The sequence below is a fragment of the Syngnathus typhle genome, linkage group LG19 (assembly GCF_033458585.1).
Source record: "Syngnathus typhle isolate RoL2023-S1 ecotype Sweden linkage group LG19, RoL_Styp_1.0, whole genome shotgun sequence".
NCBI lineage: Eukaryota > Metazoa > Chordata > Actinopteri > Syngnathiformes > Syngnathidae > Syngnathus > Syngnathus typhle.
The window spans coordinates 3,166,262-3,180,491 of NC_083756.1; the positions used below are offsets into that span (position 1 = coordinate 3,166,262).

Consider the following 14,230-nt stretch of genomic DNA (forward strand, 5'->3'; position numbering starts at 1 on the left):
GTGACATCAAGCTGAACTCACTGCGGTCAGTCTGTGCCATGACAGGATGGCGAGGGGCCTTTTGATGGGCCTCCCGAGGTGGGGGTGGCTCATATTTTTAGTAACGACCCACTTTTTCCTCCAGAGCTACCCTGCTGGAAAACGCTTGATGATAAATAAATAAGCAGGAAATATTTCTACATCACCAGCGTGCCTCAAACATCCCAAAACAAAGGCTCTCTTCTTGACTGGTTATTTTAGGGCTGCACCTCAAGAGAATTTCAATGATTGATTAATGTGTCGCTCGTTTTTTGGTAGTACTAGATGAACTGGATTGGGGGAGGGGGGAGTCAAGGCCCTAATTGAAAAAGGCACATTATTTCAAATTGACGGTGCCCAAAAGCCCATTTTATTTTATTAATATATATTTTTATTTTATTACTAGTTTTATTTTATTTTTATCATAGTGAATAATAACAGGTGTTTGAGAAAACTGTTTAACACGATTTCACTGATAAACGCAATTTGTCCTGCCTTCACTCCTATCCAGCGCAACTCGAACCATATTGGTGACGTCATAGTCGTACGTAGAGGTTGAGTACGGAGAGGCCTGCCAAAAAAAAAAACCAAAAAAACGGAGAGGTCTGCCAAAGTTTCCGGTTTCCTGCTCACCGAGAGCGTCCAATTTTGCAGTTTTAGAGTGTAAAATGGGACAAACACTCTTGAGTGTTACTATTAAACAAAACACATTACTAAACCAAATAAACACCATGTTTTTCAGGGACTTTGGTTCCATTAGCCGAGGCTAACAGAACTAAGGCCGTTTTTTAAATGGCGGTCCAACCAACAAGGACAAACACAGATAACGAAACAACACAAACTCGCAAATTTTCTTTTTACTCTGTTCCCCGAAAATCCCTCAAAACATGGCGTTTTTACTTCTTCTGCTCTTTTATTTGTTCAATTTGCGTTATCCGCACACGTGCATCACACTGCCCCTAGGAGGCCAAGGCGCACATAGCAGGACGACGACAGTGCAGCAAGGCGTCTGCTTTAGTGTCTATTATTTTTCCCCTTCTGCTTTCATTTTTTTTTTTCATTGTCGTTTGCTGACTTTTTGTTGTTGTTTTTTAAGAATAAAACATTTTGTACTTGCTTTTCAAATCAATCGATTAATCTCATGCAGTTTCTCTGCACGTTAATTTGTTCATTGTCAAAAAGAAAAGTGTGATTATCCTTGTAGTATGAATGCGATTATGAGTGGAGCAGGCGCCTGCAGGGTGTGGTCGTGAGTGGGTTGAGGCTAGAAGAAATCTCGCGGGATTTCCTTCATGAATATTGAATGAGCGGCTTTCTTCCTGCAGGCCTTAATTGCGTCTTCAATTATTCAGCAGTCTCGCTTCCAGGAATTAGTCGGCGCCCACCGAGACGCTCCCTTGCGGTCCTCAAAGTCATTAAAAAAAAATAAAACCAAACAATTTGTTTGCTTTTTTTGCGTGTGTGTGTGTGTGTGGGGGGGGGGGGGGGGGGTCAAATCTGATTTCGATAGAGCATGATTGCGCATATAGTTACGTGACCACATTAATAAGTAAAACATCTAATGTGTCGCCAATGCAAATGTAACATTTCTTTTATGATGCGTGCGCACACACTATTATTCAGGAACGTGCACAAAAAGTGAGCGTCGTGAAATATTGAAAGTGTTGAAATTAAATTAACCAATGAACACAAAAATGAAAATAAAAAAAATACATATAACAAATATGTAGGCTCTCTAAATCCTGTTGTACAATCGTTCCATTTTCGTTGAGAAAAATCATTTTGTTGGCGTTTCCCTTTTCATTGGAACTATTTTTTGCATGAGGCCATTTCATGAAAGCGGTTGTTAAATAATATTAATAATATAATAGGGCAGCACAGTTGGGGGCAGCACAGGTTTGTCTGGATTTTCAAGCTCCCAGCACGCTCGCGACCCGTCAGACAAATAAGGACTCTTGATGTTCGACCAGCTGAGGCCTCACCTTCATCCTCCTCCTCTTCATCTTCAGCCACACGGAATGAGCATTCGCGTCAGCTCGTTAATAAGAAATGCGCGTCTTACAGCAAAAAAAAGAGTGATGTCACAAACATCCTTTCAAACAGTATTGTTTTATTTTGCACTAAATCCATTTTCTGATATTTCTATGTTCATTAAAAGTGGAATAAAGTTTCTATATGATAAATCTTTTTCTTAGGAATATTTTACATCATAAATTCTTGAAAATTCTTTTGATGATTTTTGGAATGATTTGTAGAAGTTTCGAACAAACAAACAGAAACAAACGGAGACATAAAAATGAAATTATTATTATTCAATCAATTATTACTTGTTATTTATTGGAATACAACAGTCTTGAATTATTAATGAATGGTTATTGATTGGTCGGTAGGAGCTACACTGGCCGTGATGTCGTGGTGGTATTGCTCTTTTGCTTTGTTTTTCTATTTTTTGCCGTAATCACAAACACAACAACGTTAACGCTAAACTTTCTACTCACGTACAAAAAAACAAACAACTTGTGAAACATTTCAGGAAACCAGCACAAAAATCAACTTCAGTTCTCCTTAAGTCTTTGCTAAATGTTAGCTAACCTGAAAGCACGCGCCCCTGGCACTCAACACTGAAACGTTAAAGCGCTAAAATGTGACAATGGAAATCATTGAAACACTTAAATGCTAAAATGTTAGAACCTTAAAAGACTAAAACATTAAAACGCTAAAACATTCAACGTTCAAATGCTAAAATGTTACAACGTAAAATGTTAAGACTAAAATGTTAGATGGCAAAAAGTCAAAACACTAAAATGTCCAAATTAAAATGCAAACAATACAAACTTAAAATGTTAAAATTTCAACCATCAAATAGCTAAACTGTTAAAAACTAAAATGTCAAAAGACTAATACATTAAATCGCACGTAGCTTTTACACTACTATGCCAAATGTTATCAGCTGATGTACAACAAAGGCCGACCAAAAGTCACACGTTTTCACCCTAAGGTCAATACTTAGCTCCATCTTATCATCGTGAGCCGCTCAAATCATCAACAAAGTGTTTAAGCCTAACTTGGCTGCATTTGGAAAACATTTCTCAATCAAGAGTTTCATTGAAGCAACTCAACTCTGGTTAGCATCAGCTCGCGTTAGCGCAAAGCCTTCGATTCACAGCGCTACGCTAGATGGCGTGTAGCGCTAAGCCGACATTTGTGCTCATGTCCTAAAAAGGGGTGCGGAAGTGACATCATGCAAGTCAAAGACACTCACTTCCTGTCTGCGCCTTAAACAAACTTTGGCTGTGGTGGGACGCAACAAATGTCCCCTTTCTCTTTTTGATGACACCATTCGGATCATTTATCATTCCCGACTCCACAGTCGAAAGATGTGCTACTCCCTGAAACCTGAAATGTGCATTTTAACACAATGTGGGCCAGTGTACTATGGAGTCTAGGAAAGGATTCCCAACACAGCCAAAGAGGTTGGGAAAAAAAGCTAGCTCACAAGTTAGCAAGCTAGCCGTTAAGCCTTGCAAGCCATATTGCTGGGGACCAATTTGGTGTGCTGCGCGTGTTCAAGTTGCGTCCGCCCGACGTCCACGCGAGCGCCAAAATTCCTTTAACGTGTCATCCACATATCCTCAAAGGTTTGGTCAGAGTGGCATCAAAGCGTCATGGTGGGCGTGTGACGGGACGAAGTGCCTGGAAGGCAAAATCGAGGGACAACACAAGCCTGTGCGTTCCGGGTGAGTTGTTGCTGTTGTTTTCTTTTGTTTATTGGGGGATGAGGGTGGGTCTTTCTTAAAGGGGCAGCAGCCAGGTGAGCAGGCCGGGCAGTGCCGCCAGGAACGCCCCCCCCAGGCCACTGGCCATGCCCCACCTTGGGGCGGCGCCATTTCCCCCACTGCAAAGTTCAAACAAACTCCCGCGAAAATCCAGACTACGAGATTCCTTCTTGAGTTTCTCCCAAAGGTCGTTAGCGCCTTCCTGGCAGTCGGACAGCGCCGTGCTGGCGCAAGAGTGGAAGTCGTCCCAGTAGCTGACGGGAAACAACAACAACAAACGTTACACATTTCGTTGTGAGATTCAAGTTGGAATCTAACAACAAAAGTCGTATTTCCATAAACGGGGAGAAAAGAAATTAAGAACCCACAAAAATGGAGATTTTCTTCTCTGGCCATTATTTTCTTCTAATGAGGGCTGTACCTCCGCCCACTGGCCACCATGTGATCAATGAGGCGTGCAAGGACACATCCATAATGTGCCTTTTGACCCGTGTTCACGCTACCAATTAGCGTGTGTGTGGCGAGGAGGCGTGTTGACCGGCCCCACCTGCCACGCCCCCTCCCTGCTGTGATAAAGCTGTCGCTCAATGAAATCAGTGCGTGTGTGTGCGTGCACCATCTGGAGTGGGCGTGTTGCCCTCATGAAAGTGTGTTTAAGTGTGGCGGAGGACACAAAACTCCGCCCTCACGCATGTCTTGGACAAACATTTGGTTTTTGAAGCCGCGGGGGGCGGAGTTTATCTCCGAGGCCAATTAGCCACGTTGCTGAACGACGTCAAGCATCCCGTTTACAAAGGTCAAGCAAAACAGTTTTTTTTTTTTCTGACGGATGTCACGGACCGCATTTGAAACGACGGGGTGATTTTCAACCGATTTTGCTATGCATCATTGATTCATGGAACGCTATTGGCCAAATGAAGTGATGACTAAAAGAAGAGGGTGCGTGCGTGCATCATACGTGCAGATCTTGTGTAGGTTCTGCTGGTCATCGAGGTCGGCGGGGTAGTTGGCCATGTTGTCTCCCAGCTGCAGCAAACAGTCCGAAAAGCCTTTGAAGACAGCGTCACAGTGGGCGGAGCTTACCAGCACCGACTGCAGCAGCCACACTGAGCCAAAGCACAAGCAGCGCACCACGGTTAGACCGCGCGGGGCCCACAATCTAATTCATCATCGCAGCAAATTGCGAGGCGACGCATCACATAAATGACACGTCACACGAGCCAAGACGGCGGCGCCTCTCCCAACACCTGGCAGACGCTTCGAAACACTACTCACGCCTCAACTAATGACGTCATCGTCTGGCCATCGCACCGTGCACGACTTCTTTCGGAGTCCTGTTCATCCGAACCTTCACACGCATTTTGCATAGTGTAGATATTTTTTTCCTGCTGTCACTAACGAGACTAACTGCCAAACTCAAAGACATGGATGGTCTATTTATTTTAATGGTCATCTGTAAATCTCTTCGTTGGACTATGGCTGACGTGCAGCATGCGGCGAGGGCAAGCCCTCCCTGGACGAGGTCACCCACGCGTACACACACTTGCCACAGCTCAGCACATTTCACGCAAGTTGAATTTGGCAAACATGATGAGCAAGGATGGCTTGGGAATTGAGACCCTTTTCATTGGCGGCTTTTGATTCTTGTCATTTTAAACCGATTTTATGACGTCATGGTATTTCGATGCTGGCTGACTTCATCCATTCATCTCGACTGAAATATTCGATTGATGAAGACAATGATATGAACTGTTAAGCTGAAGCAACTGGCAAAAATGAAAAGGCTTCTTTATGAGTCACGCAATTGGGAAATTAGCTATTTCGAACGCAAATAGGAAAACATGTTATATAGGTTTTTTTCCCTCTCATTGAATGAATACATGAATGAGAAACAGGTGACGTCACATTACAGTTATCCTTTCTAGATTTAAATACAATCCTTCACATAAACTAATATTTCATGTTCGTGACATTTTTTTTCCATTTAACAAAACAAAAAAAAAATTTCCTTCCATTAACACGACAAACGTCATAAATGCCCACACACGATTTTATCCACTCTGAATGGATCATTGCTTTTCTTTCTCTTTTGCTTATTTTGCGTGCAGGTCTTGCAAGTCTTCATTCGTTCCAAGACCTTTCACGCGCACACGCACGCACGCACACACTCGCACTTTCCTGCAGTGCAGAAAAGCAGCGTGCTGAATGCGTTCGACACACCCACCACACACACACACGCAAACACGCGCCGAAGAAAAAGGACGTGTTTTCCCACTCACAAATGCAGTAATAATAATAATAATAATTTGCTGTCTTTATACAATACAAAAAGAATAATGTTAATAATAATGAGACAAGAATAGACACACACTTCGCACTTATGCAATAATCAAAGCAAGAACATTCGCAAGATGTGGGGGAGAAAATTATAATGAATGCTGCAGTCCAAATATTAGACGGAGCCTGCTCGGCCCGTGCACGCGCGCTCTGCAGGAAGGCGCGTGCACGGCTACAAATGACATCATTATTCTGTCTATTTTTTCATCATTCCTTTTTTTTTTTAGGCAGAACAACAAAACGTGAGCATTTAATTTTTCGCGACTATTCTTCATTTTGGGACAACTGGGCGCGGCCTCGGCGCTGAGCGCAAAATCGTACAAGCACACACACCCGCGTAAAAGGCCACTTTGGTACAAATAAAGGAGGAAGAGGAAGAAAAAGAGGAGGAGGAGAAGGAGGAAGATGGGAAGGGGGTGGGGATCCCCCTTGTCAGCGCGCACACACTCACGTTAACACACATTCACTCACACACTGTAGTGCTCACGTGCCACAAATGAAATCGAATCATGACATAAATTATAATGAAAAAAAAATCTTTCGTCAGGGAAAATCACAATTAAACAGACTCGTGCACTTTCCGCCACAAGTCACGTGTGACTACAAGGTGACCATCTTAAAACTAATCGCAAAGATAACAACCGTCGCTTAATATTAATCATAAAGACGATGAGGCTCACAAAAATGTCGTTTCGCAACTCACCAAAGTGAAGCGCCAGCACGAGCAGCAGGCTTCCCGCCATCCTCGGTGGACGCGCACGCACGCACGCATCCACGAACGAACTGACGCCGCAGAGGAGGCGCGCATTCCCGCAAAGTCACACGCACGCATGCACGCACGCACAAGCTCCTCCTCCTCCGTGGCGGGAAAAGAGAGAGAGAGAAAGGGGGGAACTCCTCCTCATCATCATCATCCTCGTCATTGGAGAGACTCCATTCCATTCACTCTTTTCTTTCTTTGCAACATTTCGTCACGTGGCGCTGAAAAAAGGCCTTCATTTGAACATGACGTGATTGGGGGTGTGCGTCATTTCAATTCGCCGCATTTCCATCATGCGTCATGTCACGATTATTATTCTCTTTATGATGACTATTGTTACACAACAAAAATAATATCAAACAGAATATAAAAAAAATGTATTCGGCGAAATGAACTGGACTTTTTTCAAACAATCTTCTTTCATCGTAGATATTTTGCCTCTTTCCACCCCTTCAAATTGTACTTTTTTTTTTACTATATTTTTCCACTTTTGTGTTAGCTGAAGAATGAAAATTCAATTAAATCCAAATTTTTCAAATGAGGAAGTGTAACGCGTCATTATTATTTTTAGGGTTATGCCACTGACCACATTTTATTGTCTCAGCAGCTAAAATATTTTTAAATTGTACATCGACATATGACATTAAAAATGACTTTCAAACATCCCACACACATATATATCCGATCCATGGCATATGATTATTATAAACATACAACTATGAAGTCTTCCAGGGCCTGTGCCTCTGTTCACCTCAAAGGGGGTGTCTAGCGTCCTCTAGTGGCGCAAAAGTAAGACGCATAAGCAGAAGTGAAGCATCCTGATAAAATCTCATAGTTTGGCTTCTGGCATGTTTTGTTGTTGTTCGTGAGGCCTGTTCGTTTATATCAATAATTTTTTTCACTACAAACTCCCGATGTTCATGTGATTCTGGAAGAATTTTTTGGAAGGATGGTCCATGTTTGTGGTGACCTGCCTGCGGGCCGTCATGGACCTCACTTTGTGACCTCTGCTTGACAGCTTCATCAGGTGTTGTTGTGCTGACTGAGCATCCAAAAGGCTTTTCTGCTTTTTCTTTTGGTCTGTTCGTGGTGACCTTCCACTTCCTTCCTCAACTTTCTTCAGTCAAGATTTTCACTTCTAGTTCAAGGCAAGTTTTTCCTCTATTTGACATCTTCATCAAGGTGAAAAATAATATTTCTTTACAATTACTGCTAATTTCAATAGTCACATCTGAACTTTGTGGCTCTTCTGCAAATGGTTGGGGTACTCACTTGAGCTCAGCCACAACGTATGAGCTCAGTGGCCTTGTGGTATGAGCGTGCGCCCTGAGACTGGGTGGGTCGTGGGTTCAATCCCCGGCCGAGTCATACCAAAAGACTATAAAATGGAACCCGATGCCTCCCTGCTTGACACTCAGCATTAAGGGTTGGATTGGGGATGCTGTGAGGAGCTGCGCCCCACAGTCATTATTAGCAATGTATAGCTTCTACTGTGGAAGCTCGTCTGAGGACGACCTAACTAACAACATGCTACGTTTGCACAGTCCACATTCCGAAGAACCCGGACCGGCAGAACAACGAGGCAGACACGCTACCCACTTGTGCACTATGCCACCCCGGGCCAACGTGCTTCTTGGACCGTCCGACAAAACAGGAAGTTGTTCGCTTGAACATGTCACACTGACCTCCCCGCGGGACGCTCAAGGTCACAGGAAGTGAGAGTATTTGGAAAGAAGGAAGTCACTAGGCTTTTTAAAGGAGCTTCAATATGCTGTTGTCACAACTGGACTTTTGAGCTGGTGTCTGTTTTTGCTCAGCTTGTCTTCCATCCTCTTTGCATCTTCCGCCAGTATGAATATGACGGGGCGCTACGAGGCGGTGAGTATGAGGCCTGTGCTTCAAAAGCAATTCTAATTTAGCACGCAGAAAGAAAAACCAAAATGTCCCCGCAGCCGTCCACCAACAACCTGGATAACGATGGAGATGATTTCCCCGTATTCGAACCTTTTAATGAGGACCAACTGGAATTTGACGACGAGCTGGACCCGCGAGGGCGGGGAGGGCCGCTGAGTGTGGAAGACGTCAACATGTGCAAGGAGATCAACATGCCCAAGCATCGAACCCAAGCTTATGACACCCAGCACCTGGTGATCCGCCGGGGACAGGAGTTCGTCCTGCACGTCACTTTTTCTCGACCGGTCACGCCCAGGGACCAGTTCCAGCTGGAGTTCCTGATAGGTGCGTTTCCATGTCGACCGCTTCAATTTGTTGAAGGTTAAGACGTGAGACCCATCGTGAGTTCCTCTGTCTTCAGGTTCCAAACCCTCCATCCCTCGGCGCACCCTGGAGAGGGTGACGTTCGGCACGCGGCGTCGGGGTCGCTGGCCAGGTCGCATCGTGGACTCCCAGGGCTCGTGGTTGCTGTTGGGAATCACCCCACAAGCCGACACCATCGTGGGGAAGTTCCGAATGTATGTCACCATCGTGTCCAGAAGAGGCTTGCAGCGCACCAAGAGGAACCCGGCCACCGACTGTTACATCCTCTTCAACTGCTGGAATAGCGGTGGGTTAGCTAGTTGCTAGCTGCCTTCCTCCTTGGACGCTTGACCTCGTCTTTGTCCGCCCGCAGAGGATTCCGTGTATTATCCGGACGAGCAAGGACGGCTGGAGTACGTTCTCAATGACACCGGCGCCATCTACATGGGTTCCAAGGACACTTTGCTCAGTCGCGACTGGGTCTATGGACAGGTGCGTTAGTAAATTGGCTAATATGCTCATAAGCTAACTAACAACATTTGGCATGTCTTTGCAGTTTGAACAGGGCATCTTGGATGCATGCATTTACATCCTGGACGCCTGCCGCATGCCCATCCGTAACCGTGGCGACCCCATCAGAATGGTCCGGATGGGTTCTGCTTTGGTGAGCTCCGACATGTCTTGACATGGCTTCTCGCCTTCTGTGGCTTAACCTATTGAGGCGTGTGTTTGACCTTCCCTATGGCAGATTAACTCTCAGGACGAAAACGGCGTTGTGATGGGCAACTGGAGTGAGAACTTTTCTGGAGGCACAGCGCCCACTCTGTGGACGGGCAGCGTGAATATCCTGTTGCAGTACGCCAACACGGGGAGTCCCGTGCGCTACGGCCAGTGTTGGGTTTTTGCCGGAGTCTTCAACACATGTAAGAGCAACTGCCAGAGGGAGACCCTCCTTGATGCTCCCTCCATCTGTCGCCACGGTAACGCCCACTCTGGCAATGACAATAATGGCTCCTTTTGCAGTCCTGCGCTGCCTGGGCATCCCGGCCAGAATCATCTCCAACTTCAACTCGGCTCACGACAACAACGGCAACCTGAAAATCGAGCTGATCTTCAAGGCCGATGGATCGGCGGACGAGCGCAACACGCAGGACTCCATCTGGTACCACGTGGCGACAGCGAGAAGCAACCATTTTACTCCCGAACTATCTGAAAAAACGGGCAATGTCTGTGCAGGAACTACCATTGCTGGAACGAGGTCTACATGAAGCGGCCCGACTTGACCCCCCGACTGAGCGGTTGGCAGGTGGTGGACTCCACCCCCCAAGAGACCAGCGACGGTAGGTTGGCGGAAGTGACGTCATGTGACCCGCTGAATTTTTGCGACAACACGGTACTCGTTTCAAAGTGGAAGCTGAAGACCCGAGTCTCCCTTGTGACATCAGGTCTCTACCGCTGTGGCCCCGCCTCTGTGATCGCCATCAAGGAGGGTAGTGTGGGCCACTCCTACGATGGACCCTTCGTTTTTGCTGAGGTCAGCTGTCAAGTCCGGCCGCAGCGCTTCTGGTGTCTTTGGGTGGTTGACGTCAGCGTGTTAGCCCCCCCCCCCCCCCCCGCAGGTGAACAGCGACGTCGTTTACTTGACCCACGACAAATATGGCAATGTCATTTCCACCTACGTGGACAAGAAGCTGGTGGGAACAGGACTCTTCACCAAGCACATCTTGGTGGACGCCCCCGAGGACGTCACGGACACGTACAAGTACCCCGAAGGTGACAACCCCTGATACCGGCCCAGCCGGCCTCACGGGCTTTGCTCAAACACGTGCATGTGTAGGGAGTCCTGATGAGAAGAAGGCCATGGTAACTGCCCAGGGCTTCGGTTTGCAGCGAGACGACGTTCCACCAGACACCGATTCTCTACTCACATGCACGCTCTCCGTCGAAAAGGTCTTCGTGCCTTGCGCAAATGTGTGTCTTGTGGTGAGCTCCCCTATAACATGTCTTCCTCCTTCAGGCGGAGCTGGGCAAGGACGTGGACCTAGTGGTGGAGATCCAGAACAACACCGACACGGCCCAAATGGCCAAAGCCCTGGTGACGTGCAGCGTGATTTTCTACACGGGCGTGCTGTCCAATCGTTTCAAAGATGAGCTCGTCGAGGTCACCGTGCCACCCAACAAGAGTGAGTCTGACTAACGTGGACTCTGCCTCGTGGATGAAGGCACGTTTTGATACGCTAAAGCTGACTCGCTTCCGTCCAGCCGAGCGCGTGGTGTTGAAGATCAAGGCTGAGGATTACCTGATGAACCTGGGCTTCCAGCGCTTCCTGTCCTTCACACTGGTGGGTCGCGATGACACCATGTACCTGAACGTGTTGAAGGTGGTCTACCTGCAGGGCCCCAAACTCCAGCTGGAGGTAACGCACGACGTCACGGCAAGGTGAGACAGGACTGCCAGTTGATGGCGGTGCGGCGTCGCCCCGCAGGTGAGCGGAGTCCAAGCGGTTGGACAGGACATGTTTGCCACCGTCTCCTTCGTCAACATCTTCAACTTCCCTCTCTACAACGTCACCTTGGCCATGGAGGGCCCCCGAGTCATGGCCAATAGGAAACGTTTCTACAAGTACGCGCATCTGCTCCCGTGCTGCCCGCCTCGCTCTTCATGTATGTCTATGTGTGCGTGTGTTTGTGTGTGTTTCAGCATCATCCAACCACAAGGTTCCTTCACCTGGAAGGAGTCCTTCATCCCGCAAGTAAGCGGAATGCGCACCCTGGTGGCCGTCATGTCCTGCGGCAATCTGTGCGAGGTAAAGAAAAGCACAATGATATTCTTCTTTTAGTTGTTTTAGTTTTTTTTCTTCTACTTGATCCAAAAAAGCTTTGTTGTTTTATAGCCTATTTTCCTTTTTTTTATTTATTGCAGATTTGGGGAAAGATTAATTTCACAGTTGAAGAGAAGCTTGACGATGAACATGCGCCCACCTCACTTTGAGATGGGCACAAACGACAGGTCCTACGCTGGCTTCTCCCGCACGCTTTTTGCAATCGCCAATAATCGGAATGATATTGGAAAAATTGTGACAGTAAATCTGTTCTTTAATCAAAGTCGCAACATAATGACAAAAATTAGTCGGACAAAATTCTGACTGCAGTTGAGTACAAGCGAACATTTTCACTAAGAATTCAAAAGATTATATCCTGAGAAGTAGATTTTTTTTGTGTTGACAAAACTAGCCTATTTTTTTTTTCACTCCTTATCGCCTCGAGAAAACCTGGACGAAAAATGCCTCCACAAACCAAGTGATTGTTTCTCTCTTCAACCAATTTTTGCTCTAATGCATTTCTTGCTCATCTAACAATAAAGCAAAGTCAAAAGCATCATCATGAACTTGTTCTTTAGAGAGTACTGCTTTAGTTCAGTCAAGATTCGCATCTCACTTTTGAACAAAACTCTTTGGATTGCATGGACGTCCATTTGACACTCTTCTTACATAAACCACACAAACACAAAAAGGCAAGCTATGCAGTTCACATAGCGGCTATGTGAACACATACTGCAGGTCCTATTTTTACCACTAGAGGTCACGATAGTCATTTCTTCGCCAATGTTTGCGTGTTTATGGAAGTTTGTGATTTTTTTAATCCAATTAAAGTATTACAGCGTTGACTGACAATTGTTAATGTAAGCTCTATTATTTAGACTAAAGTTACTTATTCTCATTATGGTCATCGTCGAAGAGTAAAAAGTAAAAAGTTTTGGATCGCGACAAAACTGCTGCGATTCATTCACGATATATCACGATATAGTGCTCTACGATCGATATATATATATTTTTTAAAAATAAAAAATATAGAACAATATCCTGATTTATAACAATTCATACGCAAAATCAACAAGGTACTGCAAACTCTTTATTTAGGAAATTACAAGAGTATTGTAGTATACAAAGTGCTTACTTTAACACTGAACTTTGATGTCGTGTTTTTTCTTTAAATGTGCGGCGAGATTTGTGCTCCCTGAATATTTGATCACCGCATGGCAGGATTTACAAACTGCACGTGTCTTGTCCGTTGAGCCATCTTTTCTTTGGAATCCAAAGAATGACTTGAAGCCTAAAGGGGAGCAAATTTCCTCTGCTTTTTGGACACTAGCCATAGAACCAGCCCAGGAGCCGCGTACTAGTTGTCGACTCCCCTTTCACGTGCCTGCTCTGCTCACAACACAACAACGGCGCGCACTGCTCCCGGAATGAGGAAGCAAGCAACAATGAACTGGATTTCAAAATAAAGTCACGTCTAATGTCCGAAGTCAAACACGGCGATATAAATCGATGTTTACGTTTAGCATCGATGCCAATAAATAAATTGTAGAGCATTATATCGATTAATCGATGTGTATCAATGAATCGTTACACCCCTAATAGGTCATCTTTGTCCCGCTCCTGACAAGCGGAACGGAGCAGAGGTTCCAGCTGACGGACAGCTGGGGCAAAAGTGAAGACACACACGCTTGTGCATGGCGAACTGTTGCTTTTAGAACAGTACCAGAGTTGAGGGGCCGGCTGGCAGGCAAACAAGTGTTCATTGCAAATCATCCGTCACCTTTTGGAAACCGGTTTTGCAGGCCCTCCCCGCATCTGCAGCCGGTGGCGCGCGCTCAAGCTCGTCATCCCGACACTGCCAACAGGGGTCGCTGTCATCTGACCTCCCCGCTCCAATGGAAGCCGAGCAATTGGAGCAGGGGAGGGAGGGCCGTGTCTTTCATTTTCACCTCTTTTGCAACCAGGCTACAATAGTTTCAACCCTTGTACTGCACAAACACGCCACATACATGAAAAAAAAATAGGAATACTTGAACTAACATAAGGCATTTTCAAACAAAAAAACTGGCAAACTCGTTTTACAAACAAATAAGATGAATGAAGAAAAGGGTCAAAAAAATATATTTTTTAAATCCTCAACAAAGGGTGCCTAAGTCTGGTCCTCAAGAGCCCCTATCCAGCCTCTTTTAGAGGATTCAAATCAGGATTATTATGAGGCTTTTTGCAAAGCTTGTTGATGAGCGGATCATTTGAATCAGCTT

General features: G+C 45.7%; 2 protein-coding genes across 2 annotated transcripts; one reads left to right on the plus strand and one right to left on the minus strand.

Moving 5' to 3' along the window:
- Positions 1 to 2,166: 2,166 nt before the first annotated feature.
- Positions 2,167 to 6,947, minus strand: nrn1a (neuritin 1a). Its single transcript, XM_061265899.1, has 3 exons — positions 6,835 to 6,947; positions 4,753 to 4,900; positions 2,167 to 4,048 (listed from the first exon to the last, which is right to left on the minus strand). Exons 1-3 carry the CDS (start codon positions 6,872 to 6,874, stop codon positions 3,811 to 3,813), a joined length of 426 nt encoding a protein of 141 aa, XP_061121883.1. The 5' UTR covers positions 6,875 to 6,947; the 3' UTR covers positions 2,167 to 3,810.
- A 1,523-nt stretch (positions 6,948 to 8,470) lies between these two features.
- LOC133143953 (coagulation factor XIII A chain-like) lies at positions 8,471 to 12,525 on the plus strand. Its single transcript, XM_061266248.1, has 16 exons — positions 8,471 to 8,769; positions 8,844 to 9,129; positions 9,206 to 9,454; positions 9,521 to 9,639; positions 9,704 to 9,811; positions 9,896 to 10,070; positions 10,171 to 10,309; positions 10,384 to 10,487; positions 10,593 to 10,681; positions 10,767 to 10,920; positions 10,985 to 11,097; positions 11,165 to 11,330; positions 11,410 to 11,564; positions 11,634 to 11,770; positions 11,849 to 11,954; positions 12,071 to 12,525. The coding sequence occupies exons 1-16, from the start codon at positions 8,743 to 8,745 to the stop codon at positions 12,137 to 12,139; spliced, it is 2,196 nt and encodes a 731-aa protein (XP_061122232.1). The 5' UTR covers positions 8,471 to 8,742; the 3' UTR covers positions 12,140 to 12,525.
- Positions 12,526 to 14,230: the final 1,705 nt, after the last annotated feature.

What these genes read in the sequence shown, in the direction of transcription:
- nrn1a (XM_061265899.1), bottom strand. Translation starts at nt 6,874, where the DNA reads ATGGCGGGAAGCCTGCTGCTCGTGCTGGCGCTTCACTTTG. An exon ending in CGTGCTGGCGCTTCACTTTG is followed by an intron (nt 4,901 to 6,834) that starts GTGAGTTGCGAA and finishes GCTTTGGCTCAG; the next exon opens with TGTGGCTGCTGCAGTCGGTG. An exon ending in AACCTACACAAGATCTGCAC is followed by an intron (nt 4,049 to 4,752) that starts GTATGATGCACG and finishes GTTTCCCGTCAG; the next exon opens with CTACTGGGACGACTTCCACT.
- LOC133143953 (XM_061266248.1), top strand. Translation starts at nt 8,743, where the DNA reads ATGAATATGACGGGGCGCTACGAGGCG. An exon ending in AACACGCAGGACTCCATCTG is followed by an intron (nt 10,310 to 10,383) that starts GTACCACGTGGC and finishes ATGTCTGTGCAG; the next exon opens with GAACTACCATTGCTGGAACG. An exon ending in CCCCCAAGAGACCAGCGACG is followed by an intron (nt 10,488 to 10,592) that starts GTAGGTTGGCGG and finishes TTGTGACATCAG; the next exon opens with GTCTCTACCGCTGTGGCCCC.